The sequence below is a fragment of the Zonotrichia albicollis genome, chromosome 30, assembly GCF_047830755.1.
Source record: "Zonotrichia albicollis isolate bZonAlb1 chromosome 30, bZonAlb1.hap1, whole genome shotgun sequence".
Taxonomy (NCBI): domain Eukaryota; kingdom Metazoa; phylum Chordata; class Aves; order Passeriformes; family Passerellidae; genus Zonotrichia; species Zonotrichia albicollis.
Window position 1 is genome coordinate 5421129 of NC_133848.1, and position 22541 is coordinate 5443669.

Consider the following 22541-nt stretch of genomic DNA (forward strand, 5'->3'; position numbering starts at 1 on the left):
AGATGTGGGGACAGATGTGGGGTCACTCACCCGCCCTGGCAGCGCCGTCCACTCTGGAGCCGCCGCGTCCCCAATGTGGGGACAGAGGGGACACCCCTGGGGGGGGTTGGGTCACCTCGAGGGGACATTGAGGGACCCCCAAGGGGGTCCTGGGGTGGCTCTGGCAGCGCTGTCACCCCCTGGGGACATCGGGATCGGGGCTGGGGCCGAGGGATTGGGGCTGGGGTGTTCTGGGGAGTGACACCCCTGGGATCAGGGACAGGGGAGGTGACACCCCTGGGATTGGGGACAGGGGAGGTGACACCCCTGGGATCGGGGACAGGGGGAGGTGACACCCCTGGGATCGGGGACAGGGGAGGTGACACCCTGGGATCACATCCAACAGGGATTTGTCCCCACCTCGATGGGATCAGAGCATCCCCCCCAAACCAGCACAGGCCGCCCCCCAAAATCTCCCCCTGGGGAAACAGGGAAGGTGCCCTTGCCAAAGTCTCTGGAAAAAGGGAGAAAAAAGCTTTAACCATCCATGGAGCCAAGGGAGGGGGGCGAAAATAAGGAAAAAAAGGGGCAAAAAACAAACCCACAACACAAGGGGGAAGCGGCGGCGTTACAAAACGAGCGGCGGGGCCGGGGCTGCTCCGGCCGGGGAACCGAGGCCGTTTCGGGCTGGGAGCACCGGGGGCCGCGCCTCTGAAATGTTTGCTGGGTCTGGGTCGCTGTTTTTGTGTTGGTTTTGCTCTTTGTTTCTCTGGGGTTCTCGCTCTGATCTGTTGTGTTGTCCCCGGGAGGGAGCGGCGGCGCCCGGCCTGGTTCGGCTCAGCCCGGTTTCAGCCGGTTCAGCCGGTTCGGCCCAGCCCGGCCCGGCCCGGTGGGGCTGTGGGATCCGGGGCTATTTCTGCCCGCTGATGGACTGCGATATGGAGCGCGGCGGGATCAATATCCAGCAGGTATTCCCGCTGCCGGTCCGCCAGGCTCGACGCTTTGTGGCCCCCCGATGCCGGCGTTCAGGTACGCGATGTTCACCCCTGGGGGACGGCACCGAAACCCGCGCTGGGCACGGGGATCCCACAGAAATCCTACAGATCCCACTGATCCTACAGATCCCACTGATCCTACAGAGCCCACTGATCCTACACATCCCACTGATCCTACAGATCCCACAGAGCCCACGGAAACCGGGCTGGGCACGGGGAGCCCACAGAGCACAGGGATCCTACAGATCCCACAGATCCCATTGCACCCACAGCCACCCTGAAAACCTCACGAGGCAGGAAGGGCCAGGATGGAGCTGGCACAGGGTGGGAATTGCCAAATTCTGCCCCAAAAATCCAGAGGGCGTGTCCCACACTGCTGATCTGATCTGATCTGATCTGATCCCATCCCATCCCATCCCATCCCCATCCCATCCCATCCCAATCCCATCCCATCCCATCGTTCCCATCCCATCCCGTCCCATCCCATCGTTCCCATCCCATCGTTCCATCCCATCCCATCCCATCCCATCCCATCCCATCGTTCCCATCCCATCCCATCGTTCCCATCCCATCGTTCCCATCCCATCGTTCCCATCCCATCCCATCGTTCCCATCCCATCCATCCCATCCTATTGTTCCCATCCCATCCCATCCCATCCCATCCCATCCCATCCCATCCCATCCCATCCATCCCATCCCATCCCATCCCATCGTACCTGGCATTCCCAGGAGCCCCCCGGCCACGGAGAGCTGCGGGGGCCTGGGCGAAGTTGGAGAGCATGGAGCGGGCGGAGGTGGGGATGCCGCGCTGGAGGCTGCTCTGGGGCTGCGGGGCCTGCGCACGGACACACGGACACACGGACACACGGACACGGGGGTGGGAGAGTGGGCATGGGGAGAACGGGCGGCCACTGCACCCATCCTGATGGGCACATCCTGCCCCATCCCAATGCACACATCCCGCCCCATCCCCATAAACCCATCCCATCCCTACTAATCCATGATCCCATCCCATGGTCCTATCCTATTATCCCACAATCCATCCATTATCCCATGATCCCATCCCACGATCCCATTACCCCATGATCCCATGGTCCCATCCCACAATCCCACCCATGATCCCATCATCTCATGATCCCATGCCATGATCCCATGATCCTACCCCATTAATCCCACCCCATGACTCCATTACCCCATGATCCCACCCCATTAATCCCATCCCATTACCCCATGACCTCATTGTTCCATGATCTCACAATCCCATTATCCAGGGATCCTACGATCCCATTATTTCATGATCCCATTACTCCATGACCCCATTACCCCATGATCCCATCCCATCATCTCACAGTCCCACCCCCACGATCCCATCCCATAATTCCATCCCATTACCCCATGATGCCATTGTCCCACAATCCAATTATCCCATGATCCCACGACCCCATTACTCCATGATCCCATGATCTCACAGTCCCATCCCAACGATCCCAACAATCCCATCCCATAATCCCACCCCATTATCCCATCCATCCCATTATCCCATGACGCCATGATCCCATCCCATTATCCCATGATCTCATCCCACAATCCCATCCCATTACCCCATGATCCCAATACTCCATGATCCCACGACCCCACAATCCCAGTCCCCCGATCCCACCCCATAATCCCACCCCATTATCCCATCCCACAACCCCACCCCATGACCCCATGATCCCCTGGCCCCCACGCCCCGTGTCCCACCTGCCGGAGCGTGTGGTGCCAGCAGGATCCCGTCCTGTTTGCCCACGCTGGGCACGGCGGGCGCGGCCGTGGGGGGACAGGGCAGCCTGCTGCTGCAGCCTCTGCTCGATCTCCTGTGGGACAGACAGACAGACATGGGAGTGACAGACAGCCATGGGACAGGGCAGCCTGCTGCTGCAGCCTCTGCTCGATCTCCTGTGGGACAGACAGACAGACATGGGAGTGACAGACAGCCATGGGACAGGGCAGCCTGCTGCTGCAGCCGCTGCTCGATCTCCTGGGGACAGACAGACAGACAGACATGGCAGTGACAGACAGCCATGGGACAGGGCAGCCTGCTGCTGCAGCCTCTGCTCGATCTCCTGGGGACAGACAGACAGACAGACATGGGAGTGACAGACAGCCATGGGACAGGGCAGCCTGCTGCTGCAGCCTCTGCTCGATCTCCTGTGGGACAGACAGACAGACAGACATGGCAGTGACAGACAGCCATGGGACAGGGCAGCCTGCTGCTGCAGCCTCTGCTCGATCTCCTGTGGGACAGACAGACAGACAGGGCAATGACAGACAGCCATGGGACAGGGCAGCCTGCTGCTGCAGCCTCTGCTCGATCTCCTGGGGACAGACAGACAGACAGGGCAATGACAGACAGCCATGGGACAGGGCAGCCTGCTGCTGCAGCCTCTGCTCGATCTCCTGTGGGGACAGACAGACAGACAGACATGGCAGTGACAGACAGCCATGGGACAGGGCAGCCTGCTGCTGCAGCCTCTGCTCGATCTCCTGGGGACAGACCAGACAGACAGACATGGCAGTGACAGACAGCCATGGGACAGGGCAGCCTGCTGCTGCAGCCTCTGCTCGATCTCCTGGGGGACAGACAGACAGACAGACATGGCAGTGACAGACAGCCATAGGACAGGGCAGCCTGCTGCTGCAGCCTCTGCTCGATCTCCTGTGGGACAGACAGACAGACATGGCAGTGACAGACAGCCATGGGGACAGGGCAGCCTGCTGCTGCAGCCTCTGCCTCGATCATCCTGTGGACAGACAGACAGACAGACAGGGCAATGACAGACAGCCATGGGGACAGGGCAGCCTGCTGCTGCAGCCTCTGCTCGATCTCCTGGGGACAGACAGACAGACATGGGACAGCCACCCCTGGGAATGCCATCCTGCTCAATTCAAACCTGGCTGGGATGGGATGAGTGGGACAGGATCAATGGGGTGGGGTCAATGGGAACAATGGAGTGGGATCAATGGGAAAAATGATCCCACATATCCCACATCCAATGGGATGGAATCAATGGAATGAGATTAATGGGAACAATGGGATGGAATCAATAGGATCAATGGGATGGATTCAATGGGAAGAATGGATGGGATCAATAGGATGGGATCAGTGGGAAAAATGGGATGGGATCAATGGGACTGATGGGATGGGAACAATGGGGTGGGATCAATGGGAACAATGGGATGGGATCAATGGGGTGGGAACCAATGGTATCAATAGGATGGAAGCAATGGGAACAATGGGATGGAATTAATGGGATAAGATCAATGGGGTGGGATCAATGGAAAAATGGGATGGGATCAATGGGATGGCAACAATGGGATCAACAGGATGGAATCCATGGGAACAATGGGATGGAATTAATGGGATAAGATCAATGGGGTGGGATCAATGGGAACAATGATCCCACATATCCCACATCCAATGGGATGGAATCAATGGAGCGAGACCAATGGGAAAAATGAGATGGAACCAACAGGATCAATGGGAAGAATGGCATGGGATAGATGGGAACAATGGGATGGGATCAATGGGATGGGATCAATGGGGTGGGATCAATAGGAACAATGGGATGGGATCAATAGGGTGGGATCAATGGGAACAATGGGATCAATGGGGTGGGATCAATAGGAACAATGGGATGGAATCAATGGGATGGATCAATGGGATGGGATCAATAGGAACAATGGGATGGGATAAATAGGGTGGGATCAATGGGATTGATGGGATGGGACCAATGGGATTGATGGGATGGGATCGAATGGGATGGGATCGGATCAATAGGGTGGGATCAATGGGAACAATGGGACGGGATCAATAGGGTGGGATCAATGGGAACAATGGATGGAATCAATGGGATGGGATCAGTGGACTGGGATCAATGCAAGCAGTGGGATGGGATCAATGGGATTGATGGGATCAATGGGAAGGAATCAATGGAATCAATGGGATGGGAACAACGGGAACAATGGGATGGGATCAATGGGATTGATGGGATCAATGGGATGGGAACAATGGGATCAATAGGATGGGATCAATGGGATTGATGGGATCAGTGGGAAGGAATCAATGGAATCAATGGGATGGGAACAATGGGAACAATGGGATGGGATCAATGGGATTGATGGGATCAATGGGAAGGAATGAATGGAATCAATGGGATGGGAACAATGGGATCAATAGGATGGGATCAATGGGATTGATGGGATCAGTGGGAAGGAATCAATGGAATCAATGGATGGGAACAATGGGATCAATGCAAGCAGTGGGATGGGATCAATGGGATTGATGGGATCAATGGGAAGGAATCAATGGAATCAACGGGCCGGGAACAATGGAAGGGGATGGGCACAGAGTGGTTTGGGCTGCTTTGGGACGGGAGGAGCCACGGGAACGGGGCACTCCCAGCGACCCCCACCTGCTCCTGCTGCAGGGCCTTGACGAAGGCGTTCTTGAGGCGATTCGTGTGCTCGGCCTTGAGCGCCTTCTTCTGGTTGGAGGTCTGGCACTGCTCGCACAGGATGCGCCCCGCCCTTCTCCTGCTTCCAGTGCGGCGTGAAGTCGGTGCGGCACTGCGCGCACACGAACGGCTCCACGCGCGGGCACCGCCGGGGCGCTCTTCCTGCAACACAGCGCGGCTCAGCACCCAGACAGAACACAATGTTCTGGGGTGAAAGATTGAAAATCCTGACTGAAATCGCCAAAAAACTGGGCGGGAATAGTGAAAGTTTTGGCTGAAATAATGGGAATTGGATGAAATCCTGTGAATCGGCCGAAATCCTGAACTGGTCAAAAATCCTGCACCCAGACAGAACACAATGTTCTGGGGTGAAAGACTGAAAATCCTGACTGAAATCATAAAAAACTGGGTGGGAATAGTGAAATTTTTGGCTGAAATCATGTGAATTGGACAAAAATCCTGAGAATTGGCCAAAAATTCTGCACCCAGCCAGAACACAATGTTCTGGGTGAAATCCTGAAAATCCTGACTGAAACTGCCAAAAAACCTGGGGGGGAATAGTGAAAGTTTTGGCTGAAATAATGCAAAGTGGATGAAATCCTGCGAATCGGCCAAAAATCCCGCATCCAGAGAGAACCCAATGTTTCGGGGTGAAAGGCTGAAAATCCTGACTGAAATCACCAAAAAACTGGGCGGGGAATAGTGAAAGTTTTGGCTGAAATAATGCAAAGTGGATGAAATCCTGTGAATTGGCCGAAATCCTGCACCCTGACAGAACTGGTCAAAAATCCTGCACCCAGACAGAACACAATGTTCTGGGGTGAAATCCTGAAAATCCTGACTGAAATCACCAAAAACTGGGGAGGAATATTGAAAGTTTTGGCTGAAATCATGTGAATTGGACAAAAATCCTGAGAATTGGCCAAAATCCTGCACCCTGACAGAACTGGTCAAAAATCCTGCACCCAGCCAGAACACAATGTTCTGGGGTGAAAGATTGAAAATCCTGACTGAAATCACCAAAAACCTGGGTGGGAATAGTGAAAGTTTTGGCTGAAATCATGTGAATTGGACAAAAATCCTGATAACTGGCCAAAAATTCTGCACCCAGCCAGAACACAATGTTCTGGGGTGAAATCCTGAAAATCCTGACTGAAATCACCAAAAAACTGAAGGGGAATATTGAAATTTTTGGCTGAAATCCTGCAGATCAGCCAAAAATCCTCCTCCCAGCCAGAACCAGCCAAAAATCCTGCACCCAGTCTGAACCCAACATTTTGGTCTAAAATCGTTGAAAATCCTGACTGAAATAATCAAAAAACTGGGCGGGAATAGTGAAAGTTTTGACTGAAATCTTGTGAATTGGATGAAATCCTGTGAATCGGCCGAAATCCTGAACTGGTCAAAAATTCTGCACCCAGACAGAACACAATGTTCTGGGGTGAAAGACTGAAAATCCTGACTGAAATCATAAAAAACTGGGTGGGAATAGTGAAAGTTTTGGCCAAAATCCTGCGAATTTGACGGAACCTTGCGAATCGGCCAAAAATTCTGCACCCAGCCAGAACACAATGTTCTGGGGTGAAAGATTGAAAATCCTGACTGAAATCATAAAAAAACTGGGTGGGAATATTGAAATTTTTGGCTGAAATCCTGTGAATTGGCCAAAAATCCTGCACCCAGCCAGAACCCAACATTTTGGTCTAAAATCATGAAAATCCTGACTGAAATCACCAAAAAACTGGGCGGGAATAGTGAAAGTTTTGACTGAAATCTTGTGAATTGGATGAAATCTTGTGAATCGGCCAAAAATCCTGAGAACTGGCCAAAAATCCTGCACCCAGCCAGAACCCAACATTTTGGGCTAAAATTCCGAAAATCCTGAGATCACAAAAAAACTGGGCAGAAATATTGAAATTTTTGGTCAAAATCCCATGAATTGGCCAAAATCCCATGAATTGGCCAAAACCCTGCAAATCATCCAAGAATCCTGAAAAATTTCATTTAAAATCCCACAAATTCAATCTGAAACCTTGCAAACCCCTTAAAAACCTTCAAAAACCCATCCCAAACTTCTAACTTCCTCCCAATCCCCACCACCCTTCCAAGCCATAAACCCCAGGATTTCACCCCGAAACACCCCAAATTATGCGTCAAAGCCCCCAAATCCCCTTTGGGATGACCCTGGGCATCACCTTGGCTGTCGATGACGCTCTGCACCACCTCCTCCAGCCCCACCATGTAGATGAACTCGCTGTTGGCGGCGCTGGGCAGGAAGTGCAGCAGCGGCGCCGGCGGCTTCGGGGGAGGGATCTCCAGCAGCGTCTTCTCCAGCTGCTTGCGCAGCGCCAGCTTGGCCGCGGCCTGGGAGTTGGCGGCGTCCGAGAGCGCGCTGGGGCTGGGGAGCGGGGACGACACGCGGGCCACTGAGCCCGGCTGCATGTGCGAGGCGAGGTTCATGTAGATGGCGGAGGAGGACGAGCGCTGGCACGGCACCGACGAGCCCGATTGCTGGGGAGGAGGAGATTTGGGGTCAGGAGGGGATTTGGGGTCATGGGGGGATTTGGGGTCACAGGAGGGTTTGGGATCAGGGCGCGAATTTGGGATGCAAGGTTCATGTAGATGGTGGAGGAGGACGAGCGCTGGCACGGCACCGACGAGCCCGATTGCTGGGGAGGAGAGGTATGGGGTCAGGTGGGGATTTGGGGTCAGGGTGGGCAATTTGGGATCACAGGGCAGGATTTGGGGTCAGGGTGAGGATTCGGGATCAGGGCGCGAATTCGGGATGTGAGGTTCATGTAGATGGCGGAGGAGGACGAGCGCTGGCACAGCACCGAGGAGCCCGATTGCTGGGGAGATTTGGGGTCAGGTGGGGATTTGGGGTCACAGGGGGGGTTTGAAATCGGGTGGGGATTTGGGATCACGGTGGGGGATTCAGAATCACAGTGGGGGATTCAGAATCACAGTGGGGGATTTGGGATCAGGTGGGGATTCAGGATTGCTGGGAATGCCAGGCTCTCAGACCCCTGGAGCACCAGGAGAGGGTGGACACAAGGGCTGGGGGGAGTCCCGGGAATTACGGAGGGGAGGGTGAGCAAGGATGGGGGTCGTACAAACCAGTACAAACCAGTGCAAACTGGTACAAACCAATGCCCAAACAAGTGCCCAAACCAGTGCTCAACCAGCCCCAACTACTGCCCAAACTGGTACAAACCGGTAAAAACTGAATGCAAACTGGTACCAACCAGTGCAGACCAGCCCCAACCAGTGCAGACCAGCCCAAACCAGCCCAGACCAGCCCAAACCAGCGACCCACCGGCTGGTAGTTGATGGCGGGGCTCATGCCGGGCGTGGAGCTGCGCACCAGGCCGGGTTTCTGGGGCCCGCGCTGGCCCTGGAGCTGCGCGGGGCTGGGGGCGATGACGCGCTGGGACATCAGCATGTGGGGCAGGGCTGAGCTGGCGGCCGAGCGGATCACGCTGTGGCCCTGGGGGGGATCCAGGAGGAATCGGGGGTTAAACCACAGGAACCAGCTCAGGGTAACCCCAAACATCCCCCCAGAGCTCGGTGATAAAATCGGAGAAAAACGAGGGGAACTTGGAGCATTGATTCGCTGATCCGTGGAGTTCCTGCTTATCCAGAATCCCATTAATCTCTAATGCCCCAAATCCCTTGTTTTTCCCCAAATTCTCCTGGATTTTACAGGATTGTGGCCCTTTCCCCCATCTCAAGCTGGCACATCCCTAATCCCCGTGGGAGGCCCCAAATCCCTCGTTTTCCCCAAATTCTCCTGGATTTTACAGGATTGTGGCCCTTTCCCCCATCTCATGCTGGCACATCCCTATTTCCCTTGGGAGGCCCCAAATCTCTCGTTTTTCCCCAAACTGGATTTTGGCCCTTTTCCCCAGCTCATGCTGGCACATCCCTATTTCCCATGGGAGGCTGGGATTGCTCCATGGTCAAGGAGAGCAGAAATCCCTGGAGCAAACATTTCTCCTTTGGGAGCAGCAGGGAGGCTGCAGAATTGGAGAATTCCCACCATCCTCACCCCACTCTGGGACACTGCACATTCAGAAAATCATGGCATATCCATCTCCACAAGGATCACTGAATCCTAACTCCTGACAACCCCAAACACCGGGAACTGAAGGAAAAACCCCTCAGCTGTGTGTGCACCCACCAAAATCAGCATTTTCCAGCAAAAACAAGGAATTCTCACCTGTAATGTCCTTAAATTCTGTGGCTCCACGCCCTGGGCCCCGGGCCGGGAGGGGATCTTGGACAGGCCCTGCTGCCCCACGTGGGCGGGCGACGGCTGCACGATGGACGCGGCGTTCTGGACCACGGGGGTCTGGGGGGCACCAAGGACGGGATTGGCATTCCCACGAGGGGATTCAGGGAATCCCACACGTGGGGTGGGGGCTCTGTGGGCACCCCTTTGTGGTAGTGTGTTGTTAAGTTTCTTGAGTTATTCCCCCAATTTATGTATTGTTCTCCCCTATTATGTGTAAAATGGTTTCGTTCCCCCAGTTTTTCCCGCCACTGCTAGCCTGTCAGCTAAGTTGCCATAGTAACCGCTATTCATAGTTGCTGATATGTAATTGCTCCTCCCCTGGTTTCCCTTATAAGTGAAAGTTGTTTCCTCCCTGGGCCCAGTCAATCACCCCCTTTCTCCTCCCAGGTTTCGAGAACCTTCTCCTCTCTGGAGATGGTGGCTGGCTGGGGTCCCAGGACACCTCCTTTACCTTTTGATTATTGGTCTCCATGGAGTGTCAGTTCTGTGAAGTTCATCCCCTCACCTTTCCTGATTGGTTCCGCCTGTACCCACCCCCCTCCTTTATAATCCTGTTTCACCCCCTATGGAAAAACTTTTTCCCAGTTGGTTTCCGCGCGTTTTGGATCCCGCAACACCTTCAATAAACCGATGTTTAACCCCCGGGAAATGGTCAGCTCCGTTCCTCCCCTATACCAGCGGTGTGGGCCAGTCCGCAGCCAGCACAGCCCGAGGCCCTCAGACGCCGAAGGGGCTGGCCAGGAATGGCAGAGGGGCGTCGGCCTTTCGCCCTCAGCTAGCCGGACTCTAACCTTCGGGCCACATATGCCCCCCTCTGCACCCCTTATGCCAGCCATGCCCAGCCCTCACCTTCTGCACCACGTTCTCCTTCTGGAGCTGGCTCTGCCGCAGCTTCTTGAGGAGCACCAGCCGGGCCTCCTCCAGCCGCAGCTCGTCCCGGAGCTGCTTGATCAGCTGCTGCCTCTCCTCCAGGCTCTTCCCCTGCGAACCCCGCAAACCCAGCAGGACGTGAGCAAGGGGAAGGGGAATCCAAGTGGGAATTGGGACCACAGGTGTGAGAACAGGGGGGCTGCACCTGGAACCGGCTGAGGAAGGCCCCGAATGCTTCGTCCTCCCACAGTGCCCCAAATGCTTCATCCCTCCTTAATGTCCCAAAATGCTTCAATCCTTCCCCAAATGCTTCATCCTTCCCCAACACCCCAAATGCTTCATCCTCCCACAATGCCCCAAATGCTTCACCCCTCCCCAATTTCCCAAAAGCTTCACCCCTCCTTAATGTCCCAAAATGCTTCAATCCCTCCCCAAATCCTTCATCCCCTCTCAAACACTTTATCCTCCCCAAACACTTCATCTCTCCCCAAATGCTTCATCCTCCCCCAATACCCCAAATGCTTCATCCATCCCCAAATCCTTCATCCCCTCTCAAACACTTTATCCTCCCCAAATGCTTCATCCCTCATCAAATGCTTCATCCTCAGTGCCCCAAATGCTCCATCCCTCCCCAAACACTTTATCCTCCCCAAATGCTTCATCCTCCCCAGTTCCCCAAACACTTCATCCCTCCCCAGTGCCCCAAATGTTTTGTCCCTCCCCAAACACTTCATCCCTCCCCAAACACTTCATCCCTCCCCAAACATTTTTTCCTCCCCAGATGCTTCATCCCTCCCCAAGCCCTTCACCCCCCACCCCCTGCCCTTCCAGGACGGAATTCCCGTGCCCTCACCTTGAACATCTCCAGGTTGGCCGCCTTGAGCCGCTCCTCCATGCGGGAGCTGGAGCGGGGGCTGGAGGCCTCGTTGTCCGACAGGACGATGATGTCCGGGGAGGGGGTCAGCCTGCCCCGCTCGGGGTCACTGCGGGGACACGGACACCGTGAGGCAGGGACTGGGACTGGGGAACAGCCCCAGTGAGGCAGGGACTGGGATTGGGGAACAACCCCAGTGAGGCAGGGACTGGGACTGGGGAACAACCCCAGTGAGGCAGGGACTGGGATTGGGGAGCCCCAATGAAGCAGAATTTGGGGATTTGGGGAGCCCCCAGGAACTGGGGACTGGGGAGCCCCAGTGAGGCAAGGACTGGGATTTGGGAACAACCCCAGTGAGGCAGGAATTTGGGAACCCCAGTGAGGCAGGAATTCGGGGATTTGGGGAGCCCCAATGAGGCAGGAATTTGGGATCTGGGGAGCCCCAGTGAGGCAGGAATTCGGGAACCCCAGTGAGGCAGGGATTGGGGATTTGGGGAGCCCCAGTGAGGCAGGGACTGGGGATTTGGGAACAACCCCAGTGAGGCAGGAATTGGGGAGCCCCAGTGAGGCAGGAATTCAGGAACCCCAGTGAGGCAGGGATTGGGGACTGGGGAGCTCCAGTGAGGCAGAACTGGGGATCTGGGGAGCCCCCAGGAACTGGGGACTGGGGAGCCCCAGTGAGGCAGGGACTGGGATTTGGCAACAACCCCAATGAGGCAGGAATTTGGGATCTGGGGAGCCCCAGTGAGGCAGGAATTGGGGAACCCCAGTGAGGCAGAATTGGGATTTGGGAACAACCCCAGTGAGGCAGGAATTTGGGAACCCCAGTGAGGCAGGGATTTGGGGATTTGGGGAGCCCCAATGAGGCAGGAATTGGGGACTGGGGGAGCCCCAGTGAGGCAAGAATTGGGATTTGGGAACAACCCCAATGAGGCAGGAATTGGAATCTGGGATCTCCAGTGAGGCAGGAATTTGGGATCTGGGGAGCGCCAGTGAGGCAGGAATGTGGGATTTGGGGAGCCCCACTGGGGATTGGGGAGCTCCAGTGAGGCAGGAATATGGAATTTGGGGAGCCCCAGTGAGGCAGGAATTGGGGATTGGGGAGCCCCCAGGAATTGGGGATGGGGAGCTCCAGTAAGGCAGGAATGTGGGATTTGGGGAGCCCCAGTGAGGCAGGAATTCGGGAGCCCCAATGAGGCAGGAATTGGGGATTTGGGGGAGCCCCAGTGAGGCAGGAATTGGGATTTGGGAACAACCCCAATGAGGCAGGAATTGGAATCTGGGATCTCCAGTGAGGCAGGAATTGGGGAGCCCCCAGGAACTGGGGATTGGGGAGCCCCAGTGAGGCAGGAATATCGAATTTGGGGAGATCCAATGAGGCAGGAATTGGGGATTTGGGAAGCTCTAATGAGGCAGGAATTGGGATTTGGGGAGCCCCCATTGGGGATTTGGGTAGCCCCAGTGAGGCAGGAATTGGGGATTGGGGAGCCCCCAGGAATTGGGGATTGGGGAGCCCCAGTAAGGCAGGAATGTGGGATTTGGGGAGCCCCATTGGGGACTGGGGAGCCCCAGTGAGGCAGGAATTTGGGATTTGGGGAGCCCCAGTAAGGCAGGAATTTGGGGAGCCCCAGTGAACCAGCAATGTGGGATTTGGGGAGCAGGATCCCCCTGGTTCCAGCACGGATGCAGAGCAGGGCAGCTCCCAGGACACCAGGAGGGAAGGGCTCCCTCCAATGCACTCCCTCGCCCTCCGGGGCTGCAAATCCCACCTGGGAATGAGGGGGGAAGCAGGAGCGTGTCCTGGGGCTGGGATGGGAGGGAATGGCAGGGATACTCCAGGGATACTCCAGGGATACTCCAGGGATACTCCAGCCTGGAATCCTCACTGTGGTGGAGAAGGGGCTGAGCCCCCCACATCAGCAGCACCACTCCAGGCCTATCCCAACCCAAATCTATTGGAAAAGCTCATTCCATGAAGGAAAACCTGCACGAATATCCAACTGATCCATGATGGGACTGGGAAACCAAAGGAGCAGCAGGATAAAGAAATCAAAAATCAGTGGTGGAGTCCAGCGGGATCCAGGTGAGACCATCCAGGCAAGGAGAGTCCAAGGAAAGCCCTTTGAGAGCCAGGATTTCATCTGGAGCGCCTTGGAAACCTGGGATAATCCATTGTGGATGGTCCCTGCAGCGAGGGGACTCCGTGGAATTTCTCACCCCAAACTCTGAGCACCCAGGAGGGAGCCCAGAGCCCATCCCAGCCCCAGGTTTGGCTGCTCCAGGGCTGGGGAGATGCTCAGAGCTGGGATTGCTCCCAGACATTCCTGCTGCTTCTGTGGATATTCCAAAGGGCTCCAGCAGGGAAATCCCAGAGCACCCCAAGGAGAAGGAGGCCGAGGCAAAGCAGGCTGAGAGCCAGGAGTTCCAGTCTGGGTGGGACTGTCCTGGGTCAGGGCTGTCCTTCCTGCAGCTCCTGTTTGGAGGAGCATCCCAATAAATCCAGGCTGGATCACTGACATTCCACCAGGGGAACAAGGCAGAGTCCAAATCCAAGAGGGAAAATGGATCCATCCATGAGGAATCACCAATTGTTGGGTTTCCTTTGTCCAGGGGAGAGCAGAATTCCAACAGAATCACTGGAGAGGAGCCATGGCCAGGGAGGCAGGCAGAGGTGAGGAGAGGTGGAGCACATTCCCAAGGAAAATCCAGGAAAACGAGACATTCCCAGGCTCACTTCTCAACTCAGAGTGGAGCATTCCCAGAATTCCCAGGGAAAATCCAGGAAAACGAGACATTCCCAGGCTCACTTCTCAACTCCGAGTGGAGCATTCCCAGAATTCCCAGGGAAAATCCAGGAAAACGAGACATTCCCAGCCTCAGTTCTCAACTCCGAGTGGAGCATTCCCAGAATTCCCAGGGAAAATCCAGGAAAATGAGACATTCCCAGGCTCAGTTCTCAACTCCGAGTGGAGCATTCCCAGAATTCCCAGGGAAAATCCAGGAAAATGAGACATTCCCAGGCTCAGTTCTCAACTCCGAGTGGAGCATTCCCAGAAATCCAGGAAAATCCAGGAAAACGAGACATTCCCAGCCTCACTTCTCAACTCCGAGTGGAGCACTCCCAGCACTCCCAGGGCTGATTTCCTGTGTCCATCCAAGTGTCCGTGTGTGACGCCGGTGTCCCACTGGAACCCTCACGTTGCACAAAATCCCAGGAATTCCGCTGAGGCTGCAGCTCCTCACTCGAGCAGGACCCTCCAGGGACACCTCCCACCGCCCCAGGCTGCTCCAGCCTGGCCCCAGACACTTCCAGGGATGAGGAAATCCCTGGATAACCTGTGCCACCTTCCCATCCCACCCGCCCTCTGCCCATGGGAGCCGTTCCCCCTCATCCCACCATCCCCAGCTCTCGGGGTCACCACGAGGGGCTCTCCAGGACCCCCCAAACCCCATTTCACCCCCAGCACCCACCTCCTCCTGGCGCTCATGTCCACGGGCTCGTCGTTGATGTTCTCCTTGCCCGGCCGGGCCGCGCTGCGCCCGTCGCCGTGGGGCCTCAGGCTCCCGTTGAGCTTCTCCTCGTAGCCCTTGATCCCGTCCGGCTTCACGGGCAGCTCGTGGGGCACCTCCAGCCCCGCCAGGTCCTTGCGCTTGAGCAGCGCCAGCATCTTCAGCCTCTCCATGGCCTCGTGTCCCTCCATCTTCAGCCTCTTGGCCAGCACGTCCTCGCGCTCCTCGGCCGGCTCCAGGCTCCGCTTGAGCAGGTTCAGGCGCAGCGCGTCCTCCGTCATGCGGTCCATCCTGAGGGACAGGGACAGGGACAGGTCAGGGACAAGGGTGCCAGGGAACCCCCCAGGATCCCCCCCGAGCTCAGCTTGGGTTCCTCAGAGAGCTCTGATCTCCTCATGGAGCTCCAACATATGGGAGAGCTCCAATCTCCTCATGGAGCTCCAACGCCTTGGAGAGCTCTGATCTCATGGAGCTCCAACATATGGGAGAGCTCTGATCTCCTCATGGAGCTCCAACATATGGGAGAGCTCCAATCTCCTCATGGAGCTCCAACCTCTCAGAGCTCCAACCTCTTGGAGAGCTCTGATCTCCTCGTGGAGCTCTGACCCCTTGGAGAGCTCCAATCTCACAGAGCTCCAACATATGGGAGAGCTCTGATCTCCTCATGGAGCTCCAATGCCTTGGAGAGCTCTGATCTCACGGAGCTCCAACCTCTTGGAGAGCTCTGATCTCCTCATGGAGCTCTGACCCCTTGGAGAGCTCCAACATCTAGGAGAGCCCTGATCTCACGGAGCTCTGATCTTCTCATGGAGCTCCAACCTCTCAGAGCTCCAACCTCTTGGAGAGCTCTGATCTCCTCATGGAGCTCCAACGCCTTGGAGAGCTCTGATCTCACAGAGCTCCAAACCCCTGGAGTGCTCTGATCTCCTCATGGAGCTCCAATCTCACAGAACCTTGAGACCCCTTGGAGACCTCCAATCTCACAGAGCTCCGACCCCTTGGAGAGCTCTGTGAGAGCTCTGGGAGAGCTCCAATCTCACAGACCTCTGACCTCCTCACAGAGCTCTGGTCTCCTCATGGAGCTCCGACTTCTTGGAGAGCTCCAATCCCACAGAGCTCCAACCCCATGGAGAGCTCTAATCTCATGGAGCTCCAACCTCTTGGAGAGCTCCAATCTCACAGAGCTCTGATCTCCTCATGGAGCTCCAACCCCTTGGAGAGCTCCAATCCTACAGAGCTCCAACCCCATGGAGAGCTCTAATCTCCTCACGGAGCTCCAACCTCTTGGAGAGCTCTGACCTCCTCACAGATCTTCAACTCCCCAGCTCCCATCCAGGCCAGGAGTTTGCCCCTCTGAAGCCCCTGCAGTCCCTGGGAACAGCACCACCATCCCTCCTTTGGGACTAAACCCCATGGATGGGGCTCAGCAAGGAAGGGGGGCTGGGATGAACCCCCTGGAACGCCAGGAAATCCCCACCGTGCCTTCTCCAGGCAGGAATGCTCAGGCAGGTCCATCCCCGCCGTTCCACCTCAGCTCCAGGTGCAGGAATGCCCTCTGGAAAACAGGCAGGAGCCCATCCCAACCCCAACCCAGGCCTGGAGCCCATCCCAACCCCAACCCAGGCCTGGAGCTCATCCCAACCCCATCCCAGGCCTGGAGCTCATCCCAACCCCATCCCAGGCCTGGAGCCCATCCCAACCCCAACCCAAGCCCGCTCCCAGGCTGATAAGGAACCAGCTCCGACAACAAAGAGCCAGGGGAGCTCCACCTGCAGAGCAGCTGGGCGAGGCCTTGCCCCGAGGAGCAGAGCTGGGGACCGGGACAAACACCCGGGGAGTCGCTGGGAATTCCATGTGGCTGGCTCAGGAATTCCTTGCTCTGCAGGGAACAGAAATTGTCCTGGGGAGCACCTGGAGCTGCTCCGAGTCATTCCCGGGATAAACCCTTCCAAAGGGTACAAACCCCTGGAATGACAATCCGCACATCAGCACATGAGTTCAGTCCCACTGACAGCAGGAGCACGAGAGCAGCAGGAAAACCCACGGAAATCCCAAATACGATCCCAAAAAACGCCGGACGGAGCCTCCGAGGAGCACCTGGGGCTCTTCCCTACCTGCTGATCCCGTCTCTCCGCACGTCTCCCAAATTTAGCCCGGCAAGCCGGGACAGGCCGGGGGAGCCGCTCCCGCCCCCGTCCCGCAGCCGTGACCCCGGGGGGAGCGGGGACGTTCCAGACACCCGGGAGCGCCCGGAGCCGCGCCCGGCGCTGCGGCTGCAGCCCCGCGCCAGCAACGGGCACGGCGAGGAGGAGGAGGGAGAGGAGAGAGGCACAGGAGCAACATCCCATGGGATGGGAGCTCCCATGGAGAGCTGAACTGAGCACGGAGATGGGATCCACCAGGGAGAGCTGCCCTGCGCCGCTCACGGCGAGGAGGAGGAGGGAGAGAATCCACAGGAGCAACATCCCACGGGATAGGAGCTCCCATGGAGAGCTGAACTGAGCACGGAGATGGGATCCAGCACGGAGAGCCAGGATCTCCTGCTGCTCACGGCGAGGAGAGAGAGGAGGGAGAGGGAGAGGTCCACAGGAGACACATCCCACGGGATGGGAGCTCCCCATGGAGAGCTGAACTGAGCACGGAGATGGGATCCACCAGGGAGAGCTGCCCTGCGCCGCTCACGGCGAGGAGGAGGAGGAGAGATGCACAGGAGCAACATCCCACGGGATAGGAGCTCCCATGGAGAGCTGAACTGAGCATGGAGATGGGATCCAGCAGGGAGAGCTGCCCTGCGCCGCTCACGGCGAGGAGGAGGAGGAGAGATGCACAGGAGCAACATTGCATGGCATAGGAGCTCCCATGGAGAGCTGAACCGAGCACGGAGATGGGATCCAGAAGGGAGAACCAGGATCTCCTGCTGCTCACAGCAAGGAGAGAGAGGAGGGAGAGATCCACAGGATTAACATCCCACGGGACAGGAGCTCCTCATGGAGAGCTGAACTGAGCACGGAGATGGGATCCAGCAGGGAGAGCTGCCCTGCACCGCTCACAGCAAGGAGGAGGAGGGAGAGAATCCACAGGAGCAACATCCCACGGGATAGGAGCTCCCATGGAGAGCTGAACTGAGCACGGAGATGGGATCCAGCACGGAGAGCCAGGATCTCCTGCTGCTCACGGCGAGGAGAGAGAGGAGGGAGAGGGAGAGGTCCACAGGAGACACATCCCACGGGATGGGAGCTCCCCATGGAGAGCTGAACTGAGCACGGAGATGGGATCCACCAGGGAGAGCTGCCCTGCGCCGCTCACAGCAAGGAGACAGAGGAGGAGGAGGGAGAGAATCCACAGGAGCAACATCCCATGGGATGGGAGCTCCCATGGAGAGCTGAACTGAGCACGGAGATGGGATCCAGCACGGAGAGCCAGAATCTCCTGCCCAGCGCTGCTCATGGCGAGGAGACAGAGGAGGAGGAGGAGGAGAGATGCACAGGAGCAACATTGCATGGCATAGGAGCTCCCATGGAGAGCTGAACTGAGCATGGAGATGGGATCCAGCAGGGAGAGCTGCCCTGCGCCGCTCACAGCAAGGAGGAGAAGGGAGAGGGAGAGAATCCACAGGAGCAACATCCCACGGGACAGGAGCTCCTCATGGAGAGCTGAACTGAGCACGGAGATGGGATCCAGCAGGGACAGCCAGGATCTCCTGCCCAGCGCTGCTCACGGCGAGGAGACAGAGGAGGGACAGGGAGAGGTCCACAGGAGACACATCCGACGGGACAGGAGCTCCCCATGGAGAGCTGAACTGAGCATGGAGATGGGATCCACCAGGGAGAGCTGCCCTGCACCACTCACGGCAAGGAGACAGAGGAGGAGGAGGGAGAGAATCCACAGGAGCAACATCCCATGGGATAGGAGCTCCCATGGAGAGCTGAACTGAGCACGGAGATGGGATCCAGCACGGAGAACCAGGATCTCCTGCTGCTCACGGCGAGGAGACAGAGGAGGGACAGGGAGAGGTCCACAGGAGACACATCCCACGGGATGGGAGCTCCTCATGGAGAGCTGAACCAAGCATGGAGATGGGATCCAGCAGGGACAACCAGGATCTCCTGCTGCTCACAGCAAGGAGAGAGAGGAGGGAGAGGTCCACAGGATTAACATCCCATGGGATAGGAGCTCCCATGGAGAGCTGAACTGAGCATGGAGATGGGATCCAGCACGGAGAGCCAGGATCTCCTGCTGCTCACGGCGAGGAGGAGGAGGGAGAGAATCCACAGGAGCAACATCCCATGGGATAGGAGCTCCCACAGAGAACTGAACCGAGCACGGAGATGGGATCCAGCATGGAGAACCAGGATCTCCTGCTCCAACATCCTGCTTGTCCCCTCTGGGATCCTGCAGATCCCCCCAGTCCTCTGCAGGGAATGGAAGCATCCTGCAGGAATTCTGGAGATGCCCCCAGTCCCTGCTCCATCACCAAGGTGGTCTCCCAGTGCCCTCCCCTCTGGCAAAATCCCAACAAATCCCAAGTGCCGTTACCGGGAATGGGGCCCAGCACTATTTAATCCGCTCCAGAGGTTCTCCAGGCTCAGCCAGATCCAATAAAAATTAAATGAGGCTTCGGATTCGGTGTTGAATGGGGCCCTGTGGCTGCAGGGGGAAGGGGAGGGTCCACTGGGAATTTCCAGAGCGCTGGGAAAGCCAGGGGAGAGCTCCTGGTTCCATGCAGAAATCCACAGCAAAGAGCAGGAACGGTTCCAACACTGGGAATTGTCTGGAGGTCGGACAGGCTCCGGTCTCGGCACATCCCAAACCGGATTATCCGGCCCTGCTGCCCTCGGGCACAGCCCCGGGTGATCAGCACATCCCAGGGAACAGCCTCTCCCTTCAGCTTCCACCTGAAAAATCCTCCTCGCTGGAAACAAACTCCCCAATGGTGGCAAAAGTGATGGAAAACAGGAGCTGGATGCACGGTGTGGAATCCTGGGAGCCACGACTGCAGGGTGGGATGGGCAGGGTGGGATGGGCAAGGTGGGATGATGGGCAGGGTGGGATGGGCACGGTGGGATGAGCGGGGTGGGATGGGCAGGTGGGATGATGAGCAGGGTGGGATGATGGGCAGGGTGGGATGGGCAGGGTGGGACGGGCAGGGTGGGACGGGCAGGGTGGGACGGGCAGGGTGGGACGGGCAGGGTGGGATGATGGGCAGGGTGGGATGATGGGCAGGGTGGGATGATGGGCAGGGTGGGATGGGCAGGGTGGGATGAGCAGGGTGGGATGATGAGCAGGGTGGGATGATGAGCAGGGTGGGATGAGCAGGGTGGGATGATGAGCAGGGTGGGACGGGCAGGGTGGGACGGGCAGGGTGGGATGGGCAGGGTGGGATGGGCAGGGTGGGATGGGCAGGGTGGCATGGGCAGGGTGGCATGGGCAGGGTGGCATGGGCAGGGTGGGATGATGAGCAGGGTGGGATGATGGGCAGGGTGGGATGGGCAGGGTAGGATGGGCAGGGTGGGACGGGCAGGGTGGCATGGGCAGGGTGGCATGGGCAGGGTGGGATGAGCAGGTGGGATGGGCAGGGTGGGATGGGCAGGGTGGGATGGGCAGGGTGGGATGAGCAGGGTGGGATGGGCAGGGTGGGATGATGGGCAGGGTGGGATGATGGGCAGGGTGGGATGATGGGCAGGGTGGGATGGGCAGGGTGGGATGATGAGCAGGGTGGGATGGGCAGGGTGGCATGGGCAGGGTGGGATGGGCAGGGTGGCATGGGCAGGGTGGCATGGGCAGGGTGGGATGGGCAGGGTGGCATGGGCAGGGTGGCATGGGCAGGGTGGGCTGCCCCGACCCGGGGGGGCTCTCCAGGAATGCCAGGCTGCTGCCCAGCTCCTGCTGGTGGCTCCAGCTCTCCGTGGGTGCTGTCCCTTCGGGGCACCACGCGCTCCCCAGCACGTCCCTCCTGCTCCGCGGGGCCCGGCACGACGGGTTTGGCACAGACAAACAAAGCAGCTCCCCCTCTTCCATGGAGGTTGGATGTGGTGCCCACAGGGGGAAATATCCAACACAAAAAATAAAAAAAAAATCATCAGCAGGAGGATTTGAAAGGCTGGAGCGAGTGAGTTGGGCCAAAAGAAGGAATATTCCAGAGGGAAGTGGGAATATCCAGGGAGAGATGAAATATCCTGGGATTTTACCAATGGAGTGCAGAACTTGGCAGCAGCAGGAGTTAATTCCAGCCAGGGTTTATCCAGGGAGGTCCCAGCTCCTTCCCAGCCTCCTTGGAGGGTTTTCCATTGGGTCAATCCCCTCGTTGGTCTTCCAGCACCAATTCCTGCCTTGGAGCCTCCGGAGCTCATGGAGGGGCTGTAATTCCTGATCCAGCACCAGGAACGGTCCCTGATCCACCAGGAATAATCCTTGATCCACGAGGAACAATTCTTGATCCACCAGGAGCGATCCAGTGAACCCTGATCCTCCAGGAGTGATCCCTGATCCACCAGGAACAATCCTTGATCCACGAGGAACAATCCTTGATCCACCAGGAGTGATCCCTGATCCTCCAGGAACAATCCTTGATCCATGAGGAATGATCCCTGATCCACGAGGAACAATCCCTGATCCACCAGGAGTGATCTCTGATCCACCAGGAGTGATCCCTGATCCACCAGGAACAATCCTTCATCCACGAGGAATGATCCCTGATCCACGAGGAATGATCCCTGATCCGCCAGGAATGATCCCTGATCCGCCAGGAATGATCCCTGATCCGCCAGGAACAATCCTTGATCCACGAGGAATGATCCCTGATCCACGAGGAATGATCCCTGATCCACCAGGAGTGATCCCTGATCCACCAGGATTAATCCTTGATCCACGAGGAACAATTCTTGATCCACCAGGAGCGATCCAGTGATCCCTGATCCTCCAGGAGTGATCTCTGACCCACCAGGAACAATCCTTGATCCACCAGGAATGATCCCTGATCCACCAGGAGTGATCCCTGATCCACCAGGAACAATCCTTGATCCACCAGGAATGATCCCTGATCCACCAGGAACAATCCTTGATCCACCAGGAGTGATCTCTGATGCTCCAGGAACAATCCTTCATCCATGAGGAACAATTCTTGATCCACCAGGAGCGATCCAGTGATCCCTGATCCTCCAGGAACAATCCCTGATCCACCAGGAGCGATCCAGTGATCCCTGATCCTCCAGGAACAATCCCTGATCTCCCCAGCTCCCTCCTGTTTCTCAATCCCTCGCCAGCAGTGCTGGAATTCCATCGAGCAGAGCCCTGACGGCTCCAGAGGAGCCAAAATGGATCCCTGGGATCCAAAGGACCGAGGATGGGGATCAGGGATAAACCAGCCCAGCTCCTGCTCTGCTCCTTGGGGAGTTCGGGTATTCCCAGGCTGAGGCAGCCTCAGGGGACCCAGAGTGTCCCCCAACTTCCATTTGGGGCTGGAATGCCGGAATTAATCCCAGGAGAGAGCCAGAATCCAAACCCATCCCTGGAGCAGAGGTGCT

The 22541-nt window shown here is 57.2% G+C and overlaps 1 protein-coding gene across 1 annotated transcript in view; it reads right to left on the reverse strand.

Moving 5' to 3' along the window:
* Positions 1–492: 492 nt before the first annotated feature.
* The window catches only part of GATAD2B (GATA zinc finger domain containing 2B), a 38794-nt gene continuing 16745 nt past the window's right edge, over positions 493–22541 (reverse strand). Inside the window, 16 exon segments of the mRNA XM_074529708.1 lie at positions 493–937; positions 939–992; positions 994–1025; positions 1691–1730; positions 1732–1809; positions 2718–2735; positions 2737–2809; positions 3809–3843; positions 5429–5539; positions 5541–5632; positions 7666–7981; positions 8787–8957; positions 9690–9821; positions 10614–10745; positions 11488–11617; positions 14980–15309. Coding sequence (XP_074385809.1) covers positions 890–937; positions 939–992; positions 994–1025; positions 1691–1730; positions 1732–1809; positions 2718–2735; positions 2737–2809; positions 3809–3843; positions 5429–5539; positions 5541–5632; positions 7666–7981; positions 8787–8957; positions 9690–9821; positions 10614–10745; positions 11488–11617; positions 14980–15308 — 1791 coding nt within the window. The 5' untranslated portion in view covers position 15309 and the 3' untranslated portion in view covers positions 493–889.